We start from the raw sequence: 26,860 nt of genomic DNA, 5'->3' as shown, positions 1-26,860 counted from the left end.
ACCTGGGGGAGAGAGATTGCCTACATGAGGTGGTGGGAGGTGTCTTCAGAATAAAGAAAAAAGGGTTATCTTTTTAGTGTGAAAAATTAGTGTGAAAAATGGACAGTTCTATTTGTTCCTTCTGCAGCTCTGTTTTGTAGTTCGACATGTCTTACTCTGCCCAGAGCGGGGGGGCTGGGAGCACGTAGCCCACCTCCGTTCCTTTCCTCACCAGCTGCTGGAGCGGAGCTGTGCCCCGACATGTGGGAGACGGAGATTCCTCACACCCCCCTGATTCCACACGGACAGAAAACATTTGTATTTTAGTAAATGGAATTGTTCTTGAGGTAAGAGTTGTACTTCACAGCTCCCTAACCGCTGTGTTCAGCATGGCCTTTCATAACTAGAGGACACACCGCTACCAGAAATGCATTTCCTTCTCTAAGCAAGTACTTCACACAGAGAGACTTTGCTTGGTTTTGTGCACGTAGGCTTGAGAAATGGAAAGCTTTTTATTTTTCTTAAAAAACCCCTTTTCAATAGGAATTTAAACTAAGAAAAGTTGTAGTCTCCTTTTGTTATTTACAGAACAGTTCTTTATTATACACAAGTATTTTACTTGGTAATATTCGAATGAACAATTTAACCATTGCTGAGTGAACAGACTCAAAATTTCTTTGAAGACAATCTTCATTTTACACCATTAAGGATAAGGAGAGGAACTACATAGTGTCTTAGACTGGAACACTGTAACTGTTTTTAATGATGGTATTAAGAAAAGTTAATGGAAAAGTTTCCTGAATCTGCTACACTTTCAACAACCTCTTTAATCCACGGGATGTAGTTGGATACTCGTGTATACACACCGTATTTTCCTTTCTCAGCACAGCCCTCACCCCAGCTTACAATACCCAAGAGAAACCAAGTGTTGTGGTACGGCACGGTGAAAGGGCCCCCACTGTCCCCCTTGCAGGCCTCCGCAGCCTCCGTGGTGTAACCTGCGCAGAACATGTTGTCTGTAATGAGTCTGTCTGTCGACCGCTGACAGGTCTCCATGTTCACAATGGGCAGCCGGACTTTCATGAGGAAGCGCAGAGTTGAACCTCTGTCGTGAGTGGCGCCCCATCCGCTTACCATCCCTACTCGTCCTTCTTCTGAGAGCAGGCTGGCAAGGGTAGGGCTCGGGAGGCAGATGGGAATTACGTACTCGTTAAAAATAACATCGCTGCTCAAGTACAACAAGGCGATGTCACTGTTGTAGTTATTTGAATCATAATGTGGATGTGTCCAGCTCTGTTCCACATCGATCTTCTGTTCTTTGAATTCTCTTTGATATTTGTCAAAGTCTCCTGTAGTCATGACAAGTTAAAACGTGAGGCAAACTGCACATGGGCTGTACGGTATCGTCATGGGGCAAGAGGAAGGATGGTGACCGAATGCTTTCACCTTCTGTGCCGAGGAGCCGCAGCCCAGAGCACGTGGTGCTCTGTAACAGTGATTGCTGCTGCTGCAGCTGCCATCCTGCACATGGAGCTTAGGCTCTGTAAGGGCAAAACAGGAGCAGCCCCTGACAGAGACTATGGCCTCCTGGGTAGGGATGTCACAGTGAATAAATACTGTCACTGCTTTTTAGTAAGCATGTTATTTTGAACAGTTTGTCATGTGACACTGTGTTCCCCCCCCTCAGGAACATGACATAAGCATTAGATGCAGCCAGAGGTAAGGCTGAAGAGTTGTTTCCTGACAGTTAGCCAGTGCCGTATTCTGTCGGCTCCTCTTCACTTCTCTTCTCTGGGGGTTTCAAGCACAAGACTGTGTTTATTGTGGTATTCCAATTCCTGCTATTGTAACTGGTGCCGTAACCTTACAAGGGTGAGGGGCTTTGCACTGTGGCAGTTACGGGTAGTGAGAAGCAGGCAGCTCACCAGGAAACTAACCGTAAGACTGACTGAAAACCAAACTGACTTAAGAGCAGCCCACCACCTCCAGTGCTCCTTCCTTCTGATGGGTACCCTGATGTGCTCACTCTCCACGCACGGAGAGTTTGCCAGAAAAAGATAAATCTGTGCCTTACACTCCCAGGTTCTCCATGAAACCAAAAGGGACCAGCTGGAGCCCCTCTGCACTTACCTGTTGCCAAGAACACGATGTGTTCTGTCAGTCTGAGTCAGGTTAGATGCGTCTGTCTCTCAACTGTACCTTACTGCGGTCGTGTACAATGCGAAGTGCATTTTCTGTAAGAGATTACCTCGTGTTTATACAAGATACCAATTATACTCACCTACAGTAACGTGGTGCGGTCTGATGAGATCAAGGCAGTGAGCAGCAGTGACCACCCAGCGACTGCTGATTAAACTCCCTCCACAGAACCCGACATCTTTACTATTCCGGATCAAAACCTGCATGAAAGATGAGGAAGGATGTCTCAGCAGGGTACATACGTACACCGTTGGTCTCTGGTGGGTTGTGGGCTCTATATCTTGAGAATAACACTTCTGGCAATACTGACTGCAGTGCATCAAGCAAAGGTGACAACGTTAAAACAGTAATAAAATGATTGCACATCTGTGACAATGGAGCTGAACTAACCTTGACAAAAATCAAATAGGATTAGAGATGACACAGGGCCTGGCATTCTAAGGAAACAAGTATGACTGTGATTTTTTTTTTTTCCATGTGGCTTCAAATTTTTTTTGGGGTGGGGAGAACAGTAACAAGGTGCATTTCGGGGTACATGGGTTAAAACCAAGAGGCGGGTGTTTGTCTACATGAACAAAGGATGGGAAAGTTTTTTGTTTTCCCACTTGTCAAGTGAAAGTGCAAGTAGGAGTGGAGATGCAGAAAATTTGGGTTTGTTTTTTTTTTTTTTCCTTTTATTAGTAATAAAATTTGGAGTGATCTACAGAGTAGAAAATGGAAAAGTAAAAACACTTACACTGCTCAGTGTTAGATCTGTCTTGTCTATTCACAATTCTGTGCTCCGTTACTGCCTTAGCATATCTGCAGTTAAACTCCTCCCTGAATGTGTTACTTCATGTGTTAAACTGAAGGAAAAAAAAGCTTAAATTTTTGGTACTCTGCAGTTTCAGTGAAGTAAGTTAATCACTGAATAGTGGAAAAAGGTGTGACACAGCCTGGCCTCCTACCTTGGCCTAGTTCCATTTTGACTTAATTCTGTGTGCTAGTGACACTTGTAATGCTGGTCAATAGTGGTAGAACAAAACATTGAAAAGTAGTAAAGAAAAATTACCTGAAAATTCTAGCTTAGCTTATGAAGAACGAGAAGGGAAGGGTTTGCAAAAGGTTTAAAAATAAAATAAAAATTAAAAAAAAAAATACAAGATTCAATTACAACTTGCCTGATTTAATGAAAACTTAAAACTTCCTTGATGGTAACACTTTATTTCAAGAAGAAAGGGTATGGGACAGGCAGCATTCAGCCTATGGTCCCATCTCACACCCCAAAACCAGGTCTTGAGCAAAAGGAAAGCAGCTGCTGTTTCTCCTAGAAGTGTGTAAGATGGCAGAAACCCAGACACTTTAGTTCTGACAGTTCAGCTTGCAAAATTGCACAATGGCTGTTGGCTTACTGGTTTTTCCACCTGTAAAATGCCCCTGACGTGGAAAATTTTTTTTGTCTGACAGCAATAAAACAGACTGACAGTAACCTGAGGTGTGGGTTTTGGTTTTTTTAAGATGTCCATTACTTTTCTGTGCACAAACCCAGAAACAATAGTAGTACAGTGATGAAACAGAGATGATAGAAATAAGTGAAAAATCAGTAATAAGGAGGGGGTGGGGTGGGGAAGGCAAGATAGTGGAAATAAGAGAAACACTTCAGGGAGGTTTGCCTACTTGCCACTTGTCTTCATGTTTGAGCCCTCTCGGTTTTACCTTCCTTACTGTAAGAAGCAGGAAGTGCTCAGCACGCTAATGAAGAACCTCACCTGGTCATAGAACTATCTTTGTGAAAAATACTGTCAGCCAGTCCAAAGGGATTTAGAAGCACAGCTTTTCACCAAGAACGTTTAGAAACAAAGACCCTGAATAACAGAGCAGACGATCTGATTTATGTAGGTAGGAGCGAAAGAATTAAGCCGAGATCACAAAAACACCTATATCTCGGATAGGGACAAGAATGATAAATAAGGCAACTAAGGTGCATAGCATCAAAAAAACTTGCAGAAGTTTGAGAAACAGATGTGGTTGGATTGCTCTCCACTTGAAAAAAAACCCTTTATAAATGGCTGCTTCTGTTCCAGGTGGAACTAGTGGTAATAATAAAGGCAGAAAGCATTCAGGTGTGGTATTTATGGCCAGAGTGGAAGACAAGTATTACCTGCCAGGGGCAATGTCCACGATGACACAAAGTTCCTCCAGTTATCCTGGAGTCATTGTGTGTAGCGCTGATGTTCATCTGGCCGAACTGAGGCATGTCTGAACCATTTCCCCAGCCACCACTCTGACTGAGCACGTCATGCGTGGTTTGAATGGGCCCTGTTCTGTTCTGGCCAGCGTTCACCCCCGTTTGGTTTTGCCCAGCAGCATCTTCCACCATTTCTTTCTGCCTGGCAGCAGGTGCTGTGGTCTCGTTCTGCCACGCAGGGTGCTGGGTGGGCTCACTCTGTGGAGCCTGGCCTCGCCCAGGCCTGGCGGTCCCCTCCTCTGCCTCGTGGTGCTCAGGGACACGCACTGCCTGCCCAGCAGCACCATCCGCCAGTGGCTTATGCGTAACGGATCCCCCCAGGGTCTCGTTCCAGCTGAAAGCGTCTTCTGCCACCTCGGGTTGTTCAGCATCACCCTCCATGAGCACGCTTTGCCCAAACGCATCCTTTGAGGTCTCATTTTCCCCAATAGCACTTTGTTCCACCTCAGTTTGGCTAACTGTGCCCTCCATGCTCTCATTCCACTTGGCCACATCATCCCCGTGCTCAGGCAGTCCCCTCGGGAGCCTTGTCTGCCCCAGCCGCTCTTCTGCCGGAGCCTGCCTGATTTTAATCAGGCCACATGGAAATGGTGCTGGAGGGAGGAAAGACAGAAATAAAGCTTTGGGCTTGGGATGTGTGGTGTCATGTCCAGCTCCAAAGGCTGTGCCTCTTCTGAACCACAGGCATCAGCTGTGCATGGCTGGCTACTCCAGGAGCAGTCTGCTGTGGGCGCTCTTCAGGACAGACTCCAACCCCAGCGCTCCCCTTGTGACAGGATGCCTAAACACAAAGTTTTAAAGACACGCCCCCCCCCCCCCCCCCCCCCCCCCACCTCCTAACACTGTGGTTTAGCTTCATTAACTCGGGTAAGTTGCTCTAAGCCTGTGCTCCTCTTTGTCAGAAGGCACAGGCCCATCCCTGCCCCTTTGCCCAGTACGTGCTCACTGGATTAGACACCTGACTCAGAGGCACCTTAAAATTTAAAATACATAGGCATAGGCAAAAAAAATAAGACAGATCTTTCCTATACACAAAGTGCAAGCTGCAGGACTACAGCATGTGTAGCTTTTGTGCAAGGAGTGAAAAGACAACGCCTGTGATTGCTCTTTAACTCCAACCTTTACCTGCTTGCACGCATCTCTTCCCATCCTCATGCAGGGTGTAATCCTTTCCGCAGGAACATACTACGTGAAAGGCGCTGCTGCTGTCCCTGCAGTACTGCCAGCACCCGCCGTTCCTATACCAGCATTCAAACTTTTCTGCAATGGAAACACCCGGGCATTCACTCAGTTATGGCCACACGCAGCCCCCTGGGCAGCGCACAGCTCCTAGCACTGGTATTGGATAAAAGGGGGTGGGTGGGGGGTGGAAATACCTGTTGAAATCCGGCAAGGAAAGAGAAGGAACTACCTCTCACTGTTCCAGAAAAGCCATCTTGAGTTGCAGCAAACCAAACTGCCTTATCTCTACTGTGGGTCTCCTCTTTCTACTATTAATTTCAATTATTTGCCAGCTTTGTCTGGAGCTGACACAGCTAAATGCATCCAGTGTTGATCTTTCTGCAAATCTTACAGCAGGACAGATTTGAAGTACAAGGCATTTTGCTGGGGGGTCAAGTCTGCTGGAAAGTGACTGAGTTTTTTTTTTTCATACTTTTTTTTTTTTCCTGTTGCATTAAAAAAAAAAGCTTAATTGCTTCACTGTAAAAAAGGGTAAAAAAAATAAACAGAGGAGGTGCTTGGGGGAAAAAAAATTACTTATGATTTGTAGTTTTCACCTCAGTTTGGCTTTTGCTGTAATTTCATGCCTCCATCATTTGCAAACTGGATACTGTATTTCAGAGAACCAAAAATCTGGTAAGTGAGAGGCAGCTTTTCTACTTCATTTTTCAGCCTTCTTATATTACAACTTAAATATACATTTTTTTTTTTTTTTGTTTACACTAAGCTTTGACTAATTTGTTTGATGCATTTACTCACTATAAAGAGAACAGGGCCTCATCAGGACAGATCTCCAGTGCAGGCATCTATGGCAGGAGTTACTAGATTTGTTATCGCTGACGTGCTAAAATGAGGTAATTCCCTATCCTTTCTGGGGGGAGAGGGGCACCTGCCTTCCTCACAGCTTGCACAGATAAGCACAGGAGCCCAGAGCTGCAGCTGCTGTATGATGGCAGGCGGTGCTACCCTCTTCTTCCTCACAACAGAGCTAGAAGTAGCTACAGCTGCTGCCACGACATGATTCCCTTCCTGCGGGCTCAAATATTCCAGCCTTAATCCTTCCTTCACAATGAACATCAACATGTCTGTTCCTGTACTCACCTTTTTCACAGTTGTCTCCTCCAAATTTTGGGGGGCAGATGCAAAAGTAGTTGTAGTGTCTTATTTTGCAGACTCCACCGTTGTTACAGGGGTTTGTACTACATGGATTTAAACCTAAGAAGAAGAAACAAGACATAGTGTAATTCCAGGAATTAAGACAAACCTGGCTTTAAACTGCCACATAATTCTTTTATATCCAGGAAGGACACAAGAAACAGATTTTTTAAAAAAATAAATTCCTTTTTTTACCTACCTTTGTAATTGAACCAAAACTCCATCTGCAAGAAGAAATCACAAATGAAGAAAACAGTCAATCAGTGATCATACCAGTTACTGAAGATTTCATTTAGAAAACCATTGTTTAGGATGCATCTGAATTAACATTTTGATTAGAACCATGAAATATATTCTTGAAGCAGACCTCCTGATCATCACCAGGCAGCTCACTTCCATTTGCATTGTGGCCCAGCCACAGAGTGCATAAACTGGCTTGTAGTGGAATGACAATTAAGCTAAAAGCCAAGATCCATAAATGCTCCAGCCAGCGCAAGGTCTGTGGCACCCGCCTAGGAGTGAAGTGACACCCCCTTCCTTCCCCAGAACATGTCAATGCAAGGTCCTCAGCACCAACTGCTTCTCTCTGAAGAGCCATTTCTATTGCTTATGTAGACACCACCTAAGCAACTCGGGCTAGATAAAAGTGAAATTAGGCACCTCTATTTAAAATTGCAGTTTCAAACTTCTGCTTCAGCAGAAGGTCCTTGGCAGAATGCCTGCAGCCCTGCTTCCCAGCTGGAGGCTATCGGGACCTGGGAACAAGGAGCTCCTCCTCTCTATTTGGAGGGGTCTGACCAAGCAAGTGGCCTCTGAAAACGTCAGAAGCACATTGCTGGATAGAGGCTCTCACAGAAATGGGCTTGGGATACTTTTAAGGAGTTGTGTTTAACCTTTACGTAACAAGCTGAGCACTGGCTTAGAAAGCGAGCTCTCACAGGTGCCTTGAGTGCAAGGATCCTGACTTGAGTACTTGGATCCTGACTACCAAGCTGCAGAATGCACAGGCAGAGGCCTGTCACAGCCATGCCAAGTGGCTTGGGAAGGATTACTTACAGCTCACTATTAACTTTCTTCTATTTTTCCTAAAATAAAGTTTCTCACGGTTTTCTCCTGCGAATGGAAGATCTCCTTAGCCTCCTCAAATGAACACTTTTCCTCATTGCATTCTCTCTCCAAGTTCCCTGGACGAATCTCTTCTAGAAAATAGTTAGCACGTTTATGGACTTTCAGTACCTCATGTGCTTCGTCCTTTCTCATAAACACTAGAAAAACAAAATTGAAGAGTTAATGATGTTGGAAGACCACAAACCAGTTACAGTTACGTGCTTTCAGCTGGGTAAACAATGTAAAGAAGGGAGCGGGGAGGGGGGAAATCTATATAAACAGCCAAAAGTAAAACTAACCTGCATTCCAAGAAAAGACACTCATAGTTTAAGTTTTCTTTCAGTGGAGCATAAGACCCACTATTGAGACTTGTAGATCAGCACAGAAATAATTTTTTATTCCACAGGAGTGGGTATTGCAGTTGCTTCTTTGGAGGCTGGTTATATTTTTCTGCCTAACCTCTCTAATTTACAATGATCATTAGTTGCCTGACTCTCTGTGCATGTGGAAATAAAGCCGAGAGGTTTGGGTTGTCTTATTTGGTGTCAGCTTTGTGAGATACCCAGTAACAGAGACACACCCCCAGCTGCTCCATAGCAAGTCTTTGCTATGGCACCGCCAGCTCCAGCGCAGGGCTCCCAGGATTTTCCAGCCAGGATGCTCTGACGGACTAGGAGGGCTCGCTCAGCCCCGGGGATGTCCTGATAGCACCTGCCGTCTCAGGCACCTCCGGACACTCACAGGCGGTGCCTGGATTGAGCCACGAGTCACTATTTAGAGCAGATGGAGGTTTGAACCTCCTTGTGAAATCTCCACAAGTGTGGCCCTATATCCAAACCTGATTGTGAAAAACTGCTGCTAAGAAGTGTTTTGAGAAACAAGCTCACACTGTCATCCTGACAAAGCCTACTAAAATTCACACAGCGGCTCATTTAACAGTACTCTGACTTCCTAGTCATGGTTTTAGTGTCCTAGACAAGTCAAAACCCTCTGACAAAGAACCCAGTTTTGGAGATGGGCCATAAAGATGCCCGTTTCTTTGCAGTTGCAGGATTGGTATCTACAGCAATGACTGAAGTTCTAGAATAATATTAAATTGCTTTGTTTCTGGACAATTAGAAACAGCCCACAAAACCTCCTAGCTGAGAAAAGCTTTGTCTGGTAATGGAAAAAATGTCTTTCACTTACATCAGTGAAATTGCCCTTCACCGCCCCTTGAGTTCTGGGGTCACCTTTAAAGGATTTACCTATTGTAAGTACCATCACATAGAGGATATGTCTGTTGTAAAGCTTTCTGGGTTGCAGATACCAGTTTGTCCTCTGCAAGGATAGCCGTAATGATTCATGAGATCCTGCCCATTCTCACGCCTGTTCTAAAGCTCTCTGGAGCCATTTACAAACCTTGTGTAGTAGTTGTAATAAAATCAAAATAAGGTCTGAGAACACATGTTGAAAGTGCCTAATTTTAGCTTCCCAAATTTGAAAACATTGCCATGCAAAAATAATTCAGATTTGGGGTTCAACATCACAAAGAGAATACTTTTCAACAGGATAGTGTTCTGAGTAGGAAGCTAAGAAAGGCTGATTTCTCTTGGAAATATATATGAATTTTTTTTTATTAAAAATATTTTAAAATATATATTAACAATATATATTTTTCTCTTATGCATTTCAGGAAGTGCTTCTTCAACCCATAGGACTTTGTGTTCAGAAAAGTAATGTAGTTTCAGTTCAAATGCTGATTGTCACAGTAAGACAATAAAGTTAAAAATGTAATTCAGAAGTACCTACCTGAATATGAAAATGGACAGCTGCTGTTGATGGAGCACATCAGTATGAGAAACATCACAAGTGAGGAACTGCTCTCCATTTTAGTGAGCATTTAGAACACTCAGACTTCCTGCTGATTTCCTTCAGAGGGAAAAGAATCAAATTGGTATATTGTCACAAAAACAACAAGGGTGAATTAGCCTGTAAAACAAACGAAGAAATAGTAGGAAGAGGACGAAAGAAGGGAGAAAGAAAGGAAATTCTACCAAGTTAATTTTGATCTGATTTCCATTGTTTCTCCAAGTCACAGTGATGTTGCACACTACCACAGGAATCCCAACAGTTCCAAGGCAACGTACAGAGATTGACCTAGCCCAGGATGTGGTGCGGGGTCTGATCCAAAGCCCACAGAAGTAATTAAAACGCTATGATGAACATGGGAAGCATGGATCAGGCCCAAATTGAGCAGAAGCCAGTTCCAGCGACAGCCTTGTTCAAACTGCGAAGGATCCAGGCCCAGGTCTGAGCTGCAGACTGCAGCCAGCGGTTGCTAATGATGGCAGCTGCTGTGTAATTACTGATGATTGTATGTGCAAAGCCCAATGAGGAAACCATCCACCACATACCTGGCAGTAAAAGTTACAAGAGAGAAGTTTGTATTTCTTCATATTATCTTCCCAGGCTAAATAATTTACCAGGATTTGACAGCACATACCTCTTTGCTATTTTTGTCATTTTCCAAAACCACAGGATCCCGAATGCATTCATTTTACACAAAACCATGCAATTATACTCACTTTTTTCTTTATTTTTTTAGGGGAAGAGAGGAGAGAGATTTGGATGTACACCAGGAACAGTCATGAGGTCGAGAGGCTGATCATTAACCAGTCACAAATATTGACAGAGGAGAGACAACCTTCTGGATTCTATGAAACACATCTGCAATCCAAAAATCAGAAGAAAATTGTGTGTGTTTCTACACACATACACATACGTATTTAAAAAAAAAAAAATCCTTAAAAACATCCTCCAACAATAGAAGCCACTTCTTTGCAATAATTTTCTTCAGGAAAATTTGTAATTTTTAAGAGAAGATTTCTGACACTCCCTCACCTTTCAGCAGGTAAGACCAACTGGTCCGGAAAATACACAAGCTGCTCTGTAAACATCTGTTGAAATATGCAGAGCTGTGAGTGTGTAGGAGGATCCACAGCCATCACCTGCAGGAAGGCAAATACTGCCCTGTAGTAGTCACAGCCATTCACTGACATTACGATTTCTGCCTCTGATTAGACCCATGTTTTACTGGCTGTGAACACAACAATGTTTTTCCTTGTAATTCAGTATGTTGGGCAAACTCAGCCTTCTCAGCAGCACGTATTCTTGGTGCAGGCCCTGGCTGGAAGGCTGCTCTTTAAAGCATTATTCTTTAACCTTCATTGATCCTTAAATCCAGTCCCAAATAAAAACAGGGAGGGAAGAAAAAAAAACCCAAACCAACAAACCAGAAAAAGAGAGACAGAGACAGCGACACAGAGAGATGGCTGACTTCAGGTTCAGCTTACCTCCAATGCGAAGCCCTTGGCCTGTTACTTCTTTTATGCATGGATCAACTTCAGCACTTGCTTAGTAAGCATGTAAGCAGCTCGTCAGTCAACAAGACTAAGTCCACAAGTTTAAGAGGTATTGAACCTCTTTGCTGACAGCATATTACATTTCTTACAAACTCTAATACAATTTTGCTGTACCTGAGGTTTTTTTTTTTTGTTTAACAATCTCGGCACAAGAGCAGACTGATGTTCTTCACTGATCCAAATATGGGTCCAAATCCTGACTGAGATGTTGGAAACATCTATCACTACAGCAGGGTTGGTTTCACCTTTTTTCTATAAGATTAAATACATTCAGCAGGCTTAAGTGCTAAGATTAAAAAGAAGCATCAATTGTGATTCTATTAAACTTAATTTTGACTTACTGCTACCTCGTATTAACTTACTGGTATCTTTATTTTATCTACTGATAGGCACACAGACACAGAGATACAAACACACACACACATATATTTATCAGTAAGTATCAGGAATGCTAATATAGCCTGCAGCTGACTGCATTCACTAGAATAGGAACGAACAAAAGTGTTTGCTTAGATTGCTGATTAGAAGAGATTTACAGACCATAGGATAAATAGAGCACGCAAAAGCTTGGAATTAAACCTCTTTTTTTTAATAACAGCAGAATTCCCACTGACTTTTAAAGAAGTGGTGGGTGTGTGTGTGTGTGTGTAAAATCAGGCATTGAGTGTGCAAGGAACGGAAAATATGGAGAAGTTCTGGTGACCTGCTGAATCAAATAAATTAATCTGTGAGCAATGGAGCAAGATGTGAATGAGCAGAGGCAGTGATGATATTATTAACATTTCATTGTGTTGAAAGAAAAATTATACAAATACAGAGCAAATCAAAACAGTTATTCTGGATAATATGTTCAAGTGAAGTTGAAATGACAGAACTGTATTACTATGTTGATTTTTAAACCACTTTTCTCTGTCCCCTCCAGCCCCAGACCCCAACCAATTCAGTCATTTTACACTTCAAAGATGGGGTCATCTGACCACTGACTATCTTGTTTTCTACAACGCTGTACAGCATCTCAGTGTAACAGGGTATTATTTCTTGCCTGTAAGGCCTAAGTACGACCATGCCACAAATAAACAACATAACCTGGAAACTAATCAATGTAAACAATGAAAAAGTAAAAAAAAAAGTTTAAAAAAAAAATAAAATAAAAGGTACCAAGGAAAACAGTACACAAGGTTAACACATACTCAATATTTAATACTGAATCAGACAGTACAATGCAATTACACTGCATACTGTCACTAGCACATCGCCACAGTATTCCAGACTCTCAGTATCAGAATTAACCCTTCCAAGACGTTGACATCTCATCTATGTGGTGCTGGATCCACTCAAGATACTGACTAACTTTGGTGTAGACTCCAAATTTCTCCTTTCTTCCACAGCCTTCACCCCAGCTCACGAGTCCTACCAAAAACCAAGTATCCTTATATTTAGTAATCATAGGGCCTCCGCTGTCCCCACTGCAGGAATCTTTTTTGTCTCCTAAGCTCCCAGCACACAACATGTTGTCAGAGATAGCAAATCTCATCGCCTGGGCACACTCGTTCCGGGAAACCATAGGGATTTGAATGTAACTGAGGAAAGTAGAGTAATTGTTGTTAACATCACTTGTGCTGCCCCAGCCAGTGACCACCATCTGCCTCCCACTTCTGTTCAGCTCCTGTTCTGCCAGGTCGCGGGTTGGAAGGCAGATAGGGAGTGCATATTTGTTATACATCACAGGCTCAGCCAAGCGCAGCATGGCTATGTCATTATCGGAGGTCTCCTTGGTGTAATTTTCGTGGCTCAGACATTATCAACCCAAATGGTTTGCTCATCTGCCTCAATACGGAGACGGTGGAATTTACCTGGAAGAGCAAACAAGAAGATGACGGATGCTACCGAACCTTCCTTCACCTTGAACACCAAAGCATCTGGGTTACACTGGGCTTTAAGACTGTACTTCACATTTTTACTTCCCTTGTAAGATAGACATTTGTTCATTTTATGCTATAGGTTAACAGTCTTCTTACTAGATGGACAAATCTGCAAACTTTCCATATTTCCTAAATCATGAATACATACAGTACCAAATGAATTAGTACCCTAGAGGTATGGTCATCAGCTGAGAAACTGAGACGCCTATGTACTGCCCTGTTGTGTTGATACTACAGTACACTTGTGCAACTCGAGAGATCTTTTTCAGGAGGAAAACAATCTTCTTGGAGTCAGCTTTAAAAGCTTGGAGAGCAAGTATGCAGCAAAGACAGACATTTACAACAGTCCATGAGGTTTATACTGTACAACCAGTGCCTGAATGACTGAACTTCAGGATTTATAACATAACAAGATGACTGACTGGTGAGACTATTCCTTTCTGAAATCTTGCACCTGTATTTTAAGGAATTTTTGACTACTTAAGACCTCTCAGTTGTTAGCACGGCTATATGATCATGGCCACTTTGTGGGCCAAGCAGTTACGGAACAGGAAGCAGGAAATCAAGTTGAAAAGGGCCAGACAGGCAAGAACAAGTCATTTGTGATACACTGGAAAAGGGAAGACAGAAACAGATCTCCCCGATAGGCTGTGAAGAAATAGTCCCAAGTGTAATTATCAGTGGCCGTCACATTTCTGAACTGTGCCGTTGGTTAATTTAAGCTTCATATCAAGGCCTACTTCAGTACGTACTTGATAAAAACACTTCTTCAGAGAACTGTCTGTTATGCACATTTGAGCTGCAGGCAGGCACACATCCAAGCACACGAGGTGACAGGACATCCAGGCTGACACCTCACCTTTGCCCAAGTGTGTGACACAAGCATCCTTTCCTTCTTGGTCTCACTGTGAGTGAGTTGGAAGTTGCTCTTTATCACCACCTTTTCAAATACATGTTTCCCAGTATTATCCTTCAAATTCGTTCCCCTACCCCTCTGTTAACTTTTGCCTTCTTTCAGTCTATTTTGAATCCCTCCAGATACAAACTCTAAAACCAAGTTGCTCTGACTTTGTGTGACAAAGGTCTTCTGAAGTCACTTGTTTGAGCCTGTCAATGACATATTGCAGCTGTTTGGGGTTTTTTCTGTAAAAGAATCAGCGTCCCCAAGTGTAGGGACTTTACGATCCACAGTAGTTCCAGAAATAGACTCTCAAAAGTTCCCAGCTTTGGATCTTGGACTTCCAGACCATTTCTGAGTCTCTCCTCCTGCTCCTGTGCGGACAGCCAATGGACATTTCATACATGGCCACAGCAGACAGCACAGATGGCTGAAACTGCTCTGACGGGCACCTCTATTAAGTACTACCGGAAGGACTTGCTATTACCAAGCCATTACTCACAGATCTGTTTTTTCCTGCTATCGTGACCTCTCCTCTTTGTGATGACAGTGTTCCTAGCACCCCTGGAGCACATTTCTTTGCTACCCACTCTGCAGCCGCTGTGGCTGGGGGCCAACTGGTAGATAAGGGTCAGGGGTTTATTCCTAGCTTCACAGACACAAAGCTCTGCTTTAGGCCTCAGAAAGAACTCTGGACTTGAACACTGTCAGATCATCTCCTCTGAGGAAGGCAGTTTAGTTGTGTGGGCACATGCTTTCTGGCAGGCTTCACATGCTCTGTATACAAGCATGGCCATGAACTGTCTGTATCCTGAGACACCTATGAACAAGCAGGTGACAGCTTTTGTGCTGGTTCTACTGTAGCAACAGCTCCCTCAGCCCACGAGAAGACTCTTTACTCCTGGTCGTGAATACTTCCTTTCTCAGTTGAGTTATCCACCCCAAGAGTTTCAAATTCCAGAAGTCCTATCCACACCTGGATGTGCTGAACATAGAGGCTGTGTGAAATGCATCTAGTTCTACACAATAAGGAGCATCATAATCTTGTTGCTGGCAGAAAAATATTAACTATGAAGTTCTACATAAACAAGGAAGTGAGAGACCTGTTCTCTGAAGGGAGAGACAGTATTTTGAATTGAATCATTACATTCACCTATCATGTGCTCTATTTTCTTGGAGCTCTGGACACACTTCTGGATGATGGAGGGACAAGAGCCACAAACAGGAAAACTGGGTTGCTCTCAAATCCATCTTCCAAAACTTCAGCTACTGTGAGATCTAACTTTTCACTTCAGACACTAAAAAGCCATGTGAGTCCTGCTACAACACCTCAAGCTCACCACTGCAAACCCAGGTGGGAGCTTCCCCTCCAGCTTTTCTCTTATGGACAGCGAGCAAAGAGCTGCAGCAGGACGAGCCTAGAACAGCGTTGGGTACCCCTGCCCAACAGAGGCAGGTCAAGTATCACCTCTGCAGCCTCAGTACAAACACCCTCCCCCTCAAACCACAGTAAAGGACCCTTCTTTGTTTCCATCTCACCACAGCAATATTGCTCAAGACTGAATCAGAAATGTTCTCCTCTCACATGTCACAATGCTCAGTCCATGACCACACACTTGCTTCTTCCTCTATTAATAAGGAAGGTGTTTTGGGCAGCTAGGAGAGTGAGAAACTCGACCCCCTATTGCTGATCATCCTTACACTAGAAATTACTCTGTATACTCACCCCAAATTTATGTGTGAGATGTCTCCTGAGTTTCATTTAAGCCCCCCCCCAAAAGTCTTCTCAGATCAGTGTTCTCAAGTGCTGACACTTTTCTTCACCCACTGAAAATCCCTTTTTATTTGGACAGCACAGATCCCACCCCTTCTTTCTTTGCTGCAGAGAGATCTCTGGGCATGGCTACCCCAGCTGAAAGCTTGTCAGACTGCACAGATCTCTACCAAGACCTGCAGTACAAGGCCAGGGTGGAGTAATTTAAGTGCAACCTCAACACTTCCCCTAGTTACCATTTTCCTGCTGACCTATTCCCTTCAAGTTACACTCAAAGCTACATCTAGCACTACAGAGCATTCAAATGCCACATCCGATGGTTGGTTTTCCCCTAAAACATTCCAAGATCCTTTAACTAAGCAAGCTGCACAGGTTTCTTCTTCTTGGGCCTCACTAAAACTAAATATACATATTGGCAATCACTTAAAAGGGAAGAAAATGACTTACTAGTAACAGGAAATGCTTGGAGACGTGTATTCTGTATGCATATTTCCAAACTACCATACACACTTCTACTTTAATGTCCCTCTGTGGAAAAGGTGGATATTCTGGCACTGAGAGGATGCAAGGGTATATCAGATGCTTTTCCATTCATTGTTTATGTTGAACAATGGAGGATGTACATAAATGCATCCATCCCTATGTGTCTTATTGTCTCTGTTCTCAAACTTTCGCACATCCACATTGTATATGGAACATGCACACAGACAGTATATTTCCAAGGCTATGTGTACAGACAATGTGTTTCCAAGGCTTCCCACAACTGCTGGGAACAACCTATCTTTTCACTAATGGAGAAAGAAAGCAGTTGCGCTGCTATGCCTCTATCACCAACGGTAGATAGAAAACTCTAGTAAAAAAAATTCTACTTAAGTGGGAACGGAATACTATTTTTGTCTATTAATTCAGGAGCAGTACTGTACTTGACATAAATTTTCTCATGCTTAAGAGCAGCAGTGCCAGTAAAGGCAGTGTTGCTATTCTGCAGCACCTCTCCTCCTTCTCTACTTAAGTAATGGTGTACAAATGTATAAAAGGCAGGAAGAGGCACTGTGACATTCTCCTCTTGGGATCAAGACTTTTTTTTTCAGTATTGGAATGACCTTCAATATTTTCATCACCAGAAAAACACTAGCAGAAGACACTAGGTCTTTACAGACAAGCAGCAGTGCTGAGAAGGTATCAGCTTACTTCTGTAGTAAGGTTGATAGTGGCTCAAATGAAATCAGATTTTTACTAAACTTTTTTGTTTTGTGCTAACGTACATATTAAGTACTTCCTAGACAACCTACTCCTACAACCAAGGATGACTTTTGTCTTCATAACCTGCTGGTCTTTCTCCTCAGATTATAAACCTTGGGAATGAGTTACATTTTAAAAAACAGGGATGGATTTTTTTTTCCATACCAAGTCTTACTTTGAGCCCCTCTTCTGCCTCAATGCAGTGTGCTGCCGTTAAGACCCAGGATGGATGGATGAGAACACCCCCACACAGAAACTTCCCTTTGCTATTTTGCAGCATAATCTGAAACAAAAACAAAAACAAAAAAAAAAAAAAAAAGAGAGGTCTGACACTGCATGGAGCATGGCTCACAAAATATTGTACACATTCTTCTTTGTGGTTGCAAAATGCCCAGAGGTATCAAGCACCAAAGCATGTCGCCTTCACTGAAGCCAAAGCTCTACAATGGGACAAAAGCACAATTAATAAGGTCTCTGTGGAACACCTACAAATAAGTTTTGAATATTCTTCCTGAATGAGGGCTGGCTTCATACAAATCAGCACAGGACAATGCTGGTCACTGCAAAGAAGCACTTTGGTACTTCAAAGCTTTGAAACACAGGGCTCAAGTGAGGAGACTATTCTTGTGTCCACAGCACACCAGAAGACAGTGCACCATCTCAGGCTGCAGGTCTCGTGCTGTGGTGTAAAAGGGCCTTGAATGTCAAAGAGAACCAGGGCCTGGTTGTACGCATTCCCTAGTTCCACGATAAGCTCTGCGGGGTCTCCCCTTTCTCTGCATTGTTCCAACCTGTTCTGTAAAGCTATGACATATTTTGCTGATTAAATCTGCTAATTTGAATTTATGACAGATGAGGCTTATATGAACAGATCCACGCAGAAAGGGAGAGAAGATTGCCTCGCACTCCCACCGTAAGGCTGTTACAGTAGCTGGAAGATGCATCACGCAGCACGAGCCGCAGTGATTAAGTGGCCTTCCCTAAGATGGAGCAACAGAGTTGGTAAGTGTCATCGCTATCCTCTCTCTTGACACTGCTGGCAAGGTAAGGTAAGAAACTTGGTAACAGTGACAAGGTCAAGAGTCCTAACAGAAAATAAACCATTTTTTCATGTTGCTCCAACTTTTAGGTTGCTTTTGAAAAAGCAAAGCTAAGGGAATCTTAGCTTCATGCGACACCACCACTAGTAATGCAAGAGCCTTTCTGAGCTGCTAGGCAGGCAGAGCTGTTCGGGAAGACCCTGAACTATCTGTGCTGAATAACTCTTTTCTCCTTACCTGCCAAGGGCTGTCTCCTCTTCTTCCTGCTTTTCCCTCAATGAGCCGAATATTGAATCCTGCTTTGGCTTCAATGTAGTCAATTTTCACTCTTCCACAGGGGAACTCCACTACAGGAGATGCAGAGAAGTTAACTAGCAAAGACCAGATCACCCAATACAAAACCTCTTTCTAAAGCATTCCTTCCATCTCCCTAACCTAAGCAATACTATTCAGTGGCTTCACGGAAGTCCCTCGGTGCTTTGCAGAGCAAGAAGTTTCCTGATTTCCATATATGTGTCCATGAGGCAAACACAGGTTAAAGGCCATAAAGTGGGTATGGAGTTGGGAAATGCAGGCACAGAGTTACTCTGCAGGGAATGGATATTTTGAAAAGTAGTACAAAGTGCACTGCAGACAATTCTCCCATAAACCCCTTTTACTTCATGTTTGAATAATCCTCTGTCAAATCCGGACTACGAACATCCTCTTACCAACAGGCTTGCACATGGCATGGTCATTCATCAACTGATATCCAGATGCACAGCTGCAAGAGCGGCGCTGGTTGGCAGGGTCATCCCTGCAGAAATGTTCACATCCTCCATTATTGACAGAACAGTTGGTGTACTTGACCTCTGCAGAAAAAATGAACAGCAAGAGAGACATGAGAAGTTGGAAAGCCAAAGAGTCACAGGAAGGTAAAGTGGCAAAATGACATTGTGATCCAAGTGAGCAAGAGCTGACAATGGATTTGGGATGACAGTTGTGAGCTTTAATGGCACTTGGGCCCTGAGAGAGCAAATAGACTCTGGTCCAGAATAAGGCAGTGGGGAGATGGAGAAGAGATTACTGTGAGGGCAGGTAGACTGGAGAACAGAAAATTCACTGTCAGTGACTGCAAGTTAGACAGTGTCAATGATACATGACATACATGCTCATCCCTATATATGCTATCCAGCTTTTGTCCAGGAAGAAACTGTCACAGTAATGACAATCAAATATTTGCAGTGGATTGTTTTTTCCCCTGTATGGTAAAAAACCCCACCATCATCACTGTGCTGACAGTTCTAAAGTAACTGCAAACCCTGCCTTACAGAATTATTTCCAGTATTTTTGTAAAATTTAGATACATCAGATCTCCAAACCTCTCCCATGGCAACGCAAAGTTCATTTTGCTTTCCATAAGCACAGATAATCCTTTTACCACATCATGAAGCAAAAGAGAAATCGCATAAGTAAAGAAAGCAAGTATACTGTGCAATGACAAAAGTGTCGATCCCTATTACAGAGAACCCTGTCACAACGAATGTTATTTTATCGTGGATTAAAGGCAGCATTACCATAATTGCACAAAGCCCCCTCCCAGCCTTTGTTACAGATGCAGGAAAATTTTCCTATATTGTCCTTGCAGATCCCATTGGCACAAGGCTGTGGGGTCACACTGATCTCCATCTGAAACAGAGGCAAGAAAACACAGTCCCTGAATCATACAGAGCTCACAGATCCAACATTAAGATGAGCAGACCCTCCCCAGATTCCCAAGCATCATCCATGTTTTCTGCCACCGAATGGTGATACCTCCGTTGTGCTGGCCCAGGGACAAGGGTATTTGTTTGGGTTCGGAATTACAGCTGTAGAGTGAGTGGGGTAGGCAGAAGGGGAACAAAGAGCAAAACCTGAGGCAGGCTGGGCAGAGGCAGGTTACTGCAGAAATGAAGAGCAGGGCTGGGGCTCCTCTTTGGAGCACATCAGGCAGGGTTAGAGTATCAGCGAGCACTTCTGACCAGTGCCTTAGCTCTGGGGAGATGACTAATGATAGGCACAGATGCACCTCAAGTCTTTTAGGAAGGTTGCTAGTACGACAGGACCGGAGAAAATTCTTTGCACAGCCCATATGATAGAGAATAAGAATTTGAATCAGTATGTGATACATGGCAGCAGGAAGGTTGAGTACTATTACTCTTGAGGAAACACAGAGAAATGATTAGGAAAGTCTTTTACTTACCTACATACTTGGTCCAAAAATTTAGCTGTGGAGAAACAAAACTTACATTAAGGCTAGAAGCAGATTTTTAACAAGTGAGGGATTTAAAGTGTATCATGGTCTTAGCCAGCACCCCAGACAACAGCACTGGTCTCATTCTTCTTGACAGTGTAGTGACCGGCACTACAAACCAACAAAACTAGATGATCTTTAAGGTCCCTTCCAACCCAAATCATTCTAAAACTGGCCAACCTTGACATTGATTCATTGCCCGTACTCAGCACAGATCCCCCTGCCTTGCCTGCAGGCCCACCAGCACCACAACCCCTCAATATCCCCACAGCCTCTCTGTTTTCTTGTCACTTACTGTCAGGTAAGTCACCTGTGGTGGTATTCGTACAATTCATTTGTGACCAGTTAGACAAAACATGGGCATTGTGAAGAAAGACCCCACTCCCCTCTGGGGTCTGAGGCACAGCAAGGACTGGTTCATCCTATGTGGTGAGTCTACTCTGCTTAACGCAATAAGAAAAAGTGCAAGGCAATACAACAATTGGGTGTGGAAAGGGGCAGGAACGAGTGATGTTGACAATGAAGGTAGAGTCCAACTGAAAATACGAGGTTTGGAGAAGGAGAGAGGACCTAGTGATATGAGAAATGTTTGTCAGGCAGAGGTGGGAGACTGGGGAGATACAGCGAAAGGCAGCCAAAGCTGGCGAACAGACAACAGAGGGCAAAGGACTGAAAGGATTGGGAAAAATTCAGTGGCAGCAAGAACAGCCAATGGGGTCAAGCAGGGACTGGCATTACCTGGCTGGGACCTACGCCTCACAATTAGGTCAGGTGAGACATGCATGAGCAGCCAAGTTTTGCAGCCCATACAGGTGGTAACCGACAATCACTGTAATACAATTACATTCAAAACCATGCCTACACCTTAGGAGTCAGGAGTGATGCATGTTCCGTGCTGACAGCAAGATCTCCTATGCCCTGGATCGCAATACTTTAAGAAAACAAACAACTGATGGTTAAGTCTCACATTCACTTGTAAAAATCAACTTACTGTTGCTTCTTTGGTTTCAAATATCTCGCTGGCCTCCTCAAAGTCACACCGCTCTTCATAGCACTCACGCTCCACAGAGCCCGGTTTGAGCTCCTCCAGGAAAGTGTTTGCCCGCTTCTGGATTTTCAGGACCTGGTTTGCATCTTTATTGCTGTAAAATACTGGGAGCAAAAAAGTGAAAGCATAAGCAGGGAGAAGAGCTGGCTGAAAAACCGGTAGTGGGTCCTTCCCAAAGCACACTTAGCAGAGCACTAGCCCCTCTAGCACAGCAAGGCAGCCTGCCCTAGAAACCACGGGCTGTCAGCACTGTGCTGCAGAAGCAAGCTCTGGGCCTCTGCTCTGTGATACTCAGCTCGCAGGGCTCATGAGGGCTGTGACCAGGCAGCCATCACCACCCAGCACTGTGTCTGTGAACCTCTGCTAGAGGAACGCAAACCCCCCTCGTGGGAATGATTCTAGCCACTCCTTGTGACTGACAAGAAACACACTTGCAGCGACTGGAAAAGGGTGAAGGGTATCTCTAAAATGAAAACTTACTCGAGGTACTACAGACTCGTGAAGAGCAGGCAGCCAGCAGCACCCCTATAGTGACGAGCTTCCACATACTGCAGCAGGAGTCACCTAAAGAAGAGAAGGTAGGTGTGGAGCGCACTGCGGAGCTGCAGCATGACCCTCATGCTGCACAGTTTCTATTCAGACAGCTCTGCTAGCTCCTGCATTTGTTTTTTTCAGAGTAGCTCCCTTGCTGAATGCTGTGTTGTGCCATGACTTTCTCTTTGATTCCAGCTCCAAAGCTGCTGTTCATTAAAGGTCCTCCGGACCGGTTTCCTAGTTCCCTTTAACCCATCGGCAGCTCTCCCAGAACACTCATCTGCCCCAACATCCTCCCCTTGTCACTGGACATTTTTTACAAGCTTTATGCTTCATAAAAGCAAGCTGTACTTTGAAATCCTGAAGGATACAATACTTTTAAAGCACTTACTGCTTTATTCAGTGCGAATCAGCGTGATCTATTCTTCTTCCATGAGCTCTGCTGGAACTTAGTTAATCCATAACTTCAGATATTTACTCTTTGGAGTGACATGAAGTGCTTTCTTTTTAGTCATTAAACAAACAGTGCTCAGGGGGAGCTTGACAATTTATGTGCATGGAGAAGAAAAATGAAACAGCTGAGGCATCCACTCTGCCTTTTTCAAATCTGTTTTTTTCCCCTTCTAATTCTCTGGCAAGTAATTACATCTAGCTTGTAAGTGTAATCACCCCAGTGCTGAGGTCTCTTGAGAGATCCTACCACATTCTCACAGCACGCAATCACCCAAAAGGGGCACACATTGCTATTTTTAGAGTCCTCTCACTCTACTTTCTTATCAAAGTTTCCACCACAAAACAGCAAAGGCAAATACCTGCCCTTACAGCCAGGAGCAGGCAGTGCCTGCCTCATCAGCTGCCTGCTGTGAGGAGACAAGATGCTTGTACCAGCGTGCTGCATCTTTTGGTGTACTGGATTAGCCCTCATCAGCACAAAATCTTCTATTGAATTTTGAATATGAAACATTTTAGAGAAAAACCAGAAGTTTTCTTGCATCGGAGAAGGTATGAACTAGTGTGTTCCCCTTCTCTGAACGCAGTTTGTGCAGCGGTACCTCTGCGAGCCATACAGCAGGTGACATGTTCATGCAAATTACCTGTGCAGCCATGTGTCCTTAGGGGTCCTTCATCTTTCATCGGAGAAAGTGCCACTGGGTGTCAGGAAAAGGTGGGCCTCCCCACCTCACAGCTCTCAGCTCACATCCAGTGACACTGTTTAGGAGAGCTCTGACTGCTTATAAAACTTTTTTTCTTTTTCCCTTACAAACTTGGCCATGGATTTTCTTGAAAACAAGTTCTCTTTAAACAAAGGTTTCAAAGTTCATCCAGTTGGGGCTTGTGCTAAAAAAAAAAAAAAAACAACCCGAAACAGATTGCGGCATCCAAAATCACAGTTGGGGAAGATGTGTGCGCTGCAAAGTTCTACTGATACATTCTTTATCTTCAATTCAGCCATTCAATGAGAAAATTTCACCCGACATTAATGATAACTGATTTTTGCTGAAAATAAAGTTTATGAAACACACCTGGAGACAGGAACATAAAATAAAAAATCTAAAAAGAAGCAAGTGTACACAACATATTCCACGTATTACTCATAATATTTGCGGCTGACCTGGTTATCTAGAAATAGTGCTTTGCTACCAGATAGGTTACATGCTTTTGAACACATTTTTGTTTCTAAGACTTGGTATAGGTTAGAAATTTAGGACATGTACATCAACTGCCAACCTAAAACATCTAAACCAACGTGTCAGCCTCCAAATTTTTTTAAACCTATAGTGATACTCAGAAAGAACAAATTTAGTTTTTCATCAGCCCCTGTGTTTTGGGCTTTATATTCCTGCTTTCCCATTTCTCTTGCTACTGCAGTGCAGAAATATTTATTTTAAAAGCCAGGACTTGGGCTCTCAGGTAATCATATGACTCCAGGCGCAGGGGACTGAAGCAAAGATGCTCTGGAACACTTCAACATCTGCCCAGTTTTGCATGTCAGGGAACCATTTCAATCTAAACAATTACAGTGTTGGGCTCACTATTTTCTAGTTCACCTTTATTAAAAAGAATAGTGATTTTTCTGAGGGCTAGATGAGGGTAAAGAGGAGAAAACAGAAACTTCACAAGATTGGCAAGACAGAGGCTCCACATCATTTTAATTAACACTGTAGAGAGTTCTGAATCACAGTGTTATGAGCAGGCGTTAATAATAAAGGAAGTCACCTCCCTGAAGTAAAAAAGTATCATGGATCTTAGAAATTTCACAGCTTAAAGATATCCCCCCTTACAACCTGAAGGCAAAGAGCCCACCAGACTGCACACTTCATTCTTGGTTCCCCTGTGTATAAAAAAGCTAAAAGCTTTGGTTTTGCCTCTTCTACAGGAAAGCTTCTGGAAAACCTCTCAGCCTTCAGCTTCTTAGCCAGGAGTGCTGAATCACTCTTCCCAAATCTTTCCAAATTGAAATTGGAATTTTAAAATGTAAATTTCCATAAATTAAATAAATTGTAGACAGATGTCAATTTTGATAGAAGGGGAAACTGAGACAGCAAAGCTACAAGGCTTCAAAATCACAGCTCTTCAGCAATCAATCTTGTGTTGCATCCATCAGTTCTTTCTACTTCACCGTAATACCTTTTAATTTGTAACAAGCCCAAATCTGAATAATTAACTGAGCAATCAAAGCACTAGGTCTACTTCCTAGATGCACACTGGAGCCTCTCCTTGCAAAAGAGCACTACCAAGGTCTCCCTCTCATCCTGGGTACTGATTTCTTACAAGACTTGTAGAAACATAATGTTCTGTGAGCCATCTCTCCCCATGAACCATCTGATATGACAGTAAATTCCAAACAGGCATTAAAAGGGGAAAGACAGGCTGATACACACAGCACCAGACAAACCAGACTGCTCTTGCTTCCCTAGGAAACCAAGCTGAAATATTAGTCTCCTCACATTGCTCTTCTTAAAAGAAAAGGTCCTTGGAGGCCAAGGTTTTGCACAGCTCACACATGAGCACAGGAACACACTGCCAGGAACACAGAAACACCTCTGTGGAGAGCCTGTGTGTACGGAGGCAGCTCAGAGCACGTCCTCAGCGAGCTGCTGGGAAGTGCTGCTGTGCATCTAGCTCGCAGCCTGGGAGCGCGAGGAACGTGACAACCTGTGCAGAGAGCAAGCTGCTCCCATGACACCCACTCCCTCCTAGCCTGTTACTTACCTGGTCGGTATTTGCTTGCCCCCTGCCCCGAGGCTGCAGCTGTGCACAGCCTGTAACAAAAGGGAGACCTATCACTTCCTCCAACTCCTCCGGCCAGCAGTGCAGCCCATCAGCCAACCTGCTGGTAAGGAAGGACAAGAGGCCTGAAGCCACCCCCCTCCCTGCTCCCCCAAAGAAAAGCCTCAGGCTACAACTGACTCATATTTTACCCTGAAGCCAACAGAAGTGGTCTTTTAGGTCATATGCAAACTCCCTCAACTCTTCCTTTCTTGTGAAGACATGAAGGCTTACTACCTTCCAGGCCATTTGGTATGCCAGCAAAATGCTGGAACTCTTCAGACAGAGGTTGCTAGAGAATGCAATGTATCTTTTATGTTATTAACATGAAATGTCACTTTCCACAGTCTCAGAACCTTTTCATTCTGCCCATGTGAGAATTAAACATCTCACATTGCCCAAGGCCCAGCTGGTGGGTGCACAGTTATTCATCCCAACCAGGCACACAGCAGCCAAACAAGGAATTTACCTTATCATTCTGAAGCTGCTTTACAGGTAAGGAATGACCAGACTTCCTCTAAATTTCTTCGTTTCCAAGTGCTGCCCATTCAGTGGGAGCAGATTTCCTCCACTTCTCCTCAACTCTCCTGACGCTTTACACTGTATTAAAAAAACCAAACACATTAAAAAACCCAACCAAGGGGAGCAGCAGCATAATACATTTCTTAAAAAGCACTCATTGGCACTTCAAGATCTTTACAGCACACCTCTCTCCAAATCCTCTCTGCCCTCCCAAGATCTATTAGGTAATTATCAATCAAAGAAAGAGAATGGCAGCCCTGAGCAGGAGGTCTGACATCCCAGTCATGACACATTGAGTGGGGCAAAGAGTTTCTTGCTATTGGCTTCTGCCACATAAATTTAAAAAAGCCTAAAACAAATTACCTGCATCAGAGGAGTAAGCTCATCTTCTCTCTCCCTGCTGCTTTCTTTGCATGTTTCCTGAGTGCTACTTGATGCAGAGCCTGACACTCAGATCCAGTGCATGTGTGAGCAAAGGCAATGATTTTTCTTTTCTTCTTATTTCTAGGACTAGGTAACTAACATTTTAATGATCAATTTTACCATTTTCATCTTGCAATAGTATATAACATTACTAAGATTTCTTATGTTGCTGTCACATAAACTATTCCCTCCATACAAAGTAAATACTTCCGTTTAACTATCAAGTACAATAGTCTTTGTCACATAGAAAATATTCACGACCATGCACAGAGGCCCAAGCGGAGCAGAGAAACAACTGTTCCCCTCTCATCAGGGCGCTGCGCCAGGAAGATGTGGTCACACCACCCAATGAAGTCCACAAGCACATGGAGATAAACAACAAACACCCCGAGAATGTCTTCCCATCTAGCTGTGGGTTTGCAGACAGTGGAGATATGATCAGGATGAGCAGAAGTAGAACCACCATGTGTAAAACATCTCTTTTGTTTGCTGCAGAAATACAGCTAATAAAAATAAACTATATGTCTTCTACTCCACACCAATTAAACCAACACAAAGAAATGCTACAAAATTAATCTACAACAATCAAATTTACCATTTCACTCTGCTCTAAGGAACAGCTC

At 43.6% G+C, this 26,860-nt stretch overlaps 2 protein-coding genes across 5 annotated transcripts; both read right to left on the bottom strand.

Annotated features, from left to right (window-relative positions):
- Positions 1-349: 349 nt before the first annotated feature.
- LOC104639631 (coagulation factor IX) lies at positions 350-10,593 on the bottom strand. Of its 4 annotated transcripts, none has more exons than XM_075760849.1 (9): positions 10,456-10,593; positions 9,680-9,799; positions 7,886-8,046; positions 6,981-7,005; positions 6,728-6,841; positions 5,531-5,665; positions 4,319-4,998; positions 2,261-2,378; positions 350-1,328 (listed from the first exon to the last, which is right to left on the bottom strand). In XM_075760849.1, the coding sequence occupies exons 2-9, from the start codon at positions 9,768-9,770 to the stop codon at positions 751-753; spliced, it is 1,902 nt and encodes a 633-aa protein (XP_075616964.1). In that variant the 5' UTR covers positions 9,771-9,799; positions 10,456-10,593; the 3' UTR covers positions 350-750. The 4 variants fall into 4 exon arrangements, with proteins under 4 accessions (XP_075616964.1, XP_075616963.1, XP_075616962.1 ...); XM_075760848.1 differs by having other exon boundaries at positions 10,374-10,479; XM_075760847.1 differs by having other exon boundaries at positions 351-1,328; positions 9,925-10,479.
- A 1,878-nt stretch (positions 10,594-12,471) lies between these two features.
- PROC (protein C, inactivator of coagulation factors Va and VIIIa) lies at positions 12,472-25,878 on the bottom strand. Its single transcript, XM_010306322.2, is given in 12 exon segments — positions 12,472-13,089; positions 13,092-13,145; positions 17,294-17,411; positions 18,406-18,515; positions 18,879-19,019; positions 19,725-19,821; positions 19,823-19,836; positions 20,390-20,414; positions 21,432-21,592; positions 21,969-22,052; positions 23,117-23,360; positions 25,762-25,878. Coding segments are annotated over 11 exon segments (1,356 nt in total). The 5' UTR covers positions 23,157-23,360; positions 25,762-25,878; the 3' UTR covers positions 12,472-12,577.
- Positions 25,879-26,860: the final 982 nt, after the last annotated feature.

This window comes from Balearica regulorum, chromosome 9 (assembly GCF_011004875.1).
Source record: "Balearica regulorum gibbericeps isolate bBalReg1 chromosome 9, bBalReg1.pri, whole genome shotgun sequence".
NCBI classification, from domain to species: domain Eukaryota; kingdom Metazoa; phylum Chordata; class Aves; order Gruiformes; family Gruidae; genus Balearica; species Balearica regulorum.
Note: the sequence above shows the minus strand (reverse complement) of the source record. Positions and strands in the feature narration are given on the sequence as shown.

What these genes read in the sequence shown, in the direction of transcription:
- LOC104639631 (XM_075760849.1), bottom strand. Translation starts at nt 9,770, where the DNA reads ATGCTCACTAAAATGGAGAGCAGTTCCTCACTTGTGATGTTTCTCATA. An exon ending in TCCATTCGCAGGAGAAAACC is followed by an intron (nt 7,006 to 7,885) that starts GTGAGAAACTTT and finishes TTCTTCTTGCAG; the next exon opens with ATGGAGTTTTGGTTCAATTA. An exon ending in AGGAGACAACTGTGAAAAAG is followed by an intron (nt 5,666 to 6,727) that starts GTGAGTACAGGA and finishes TTTCCATTGCAG; the next exon opens with AAAAGTTTGAATGCTGGTAT.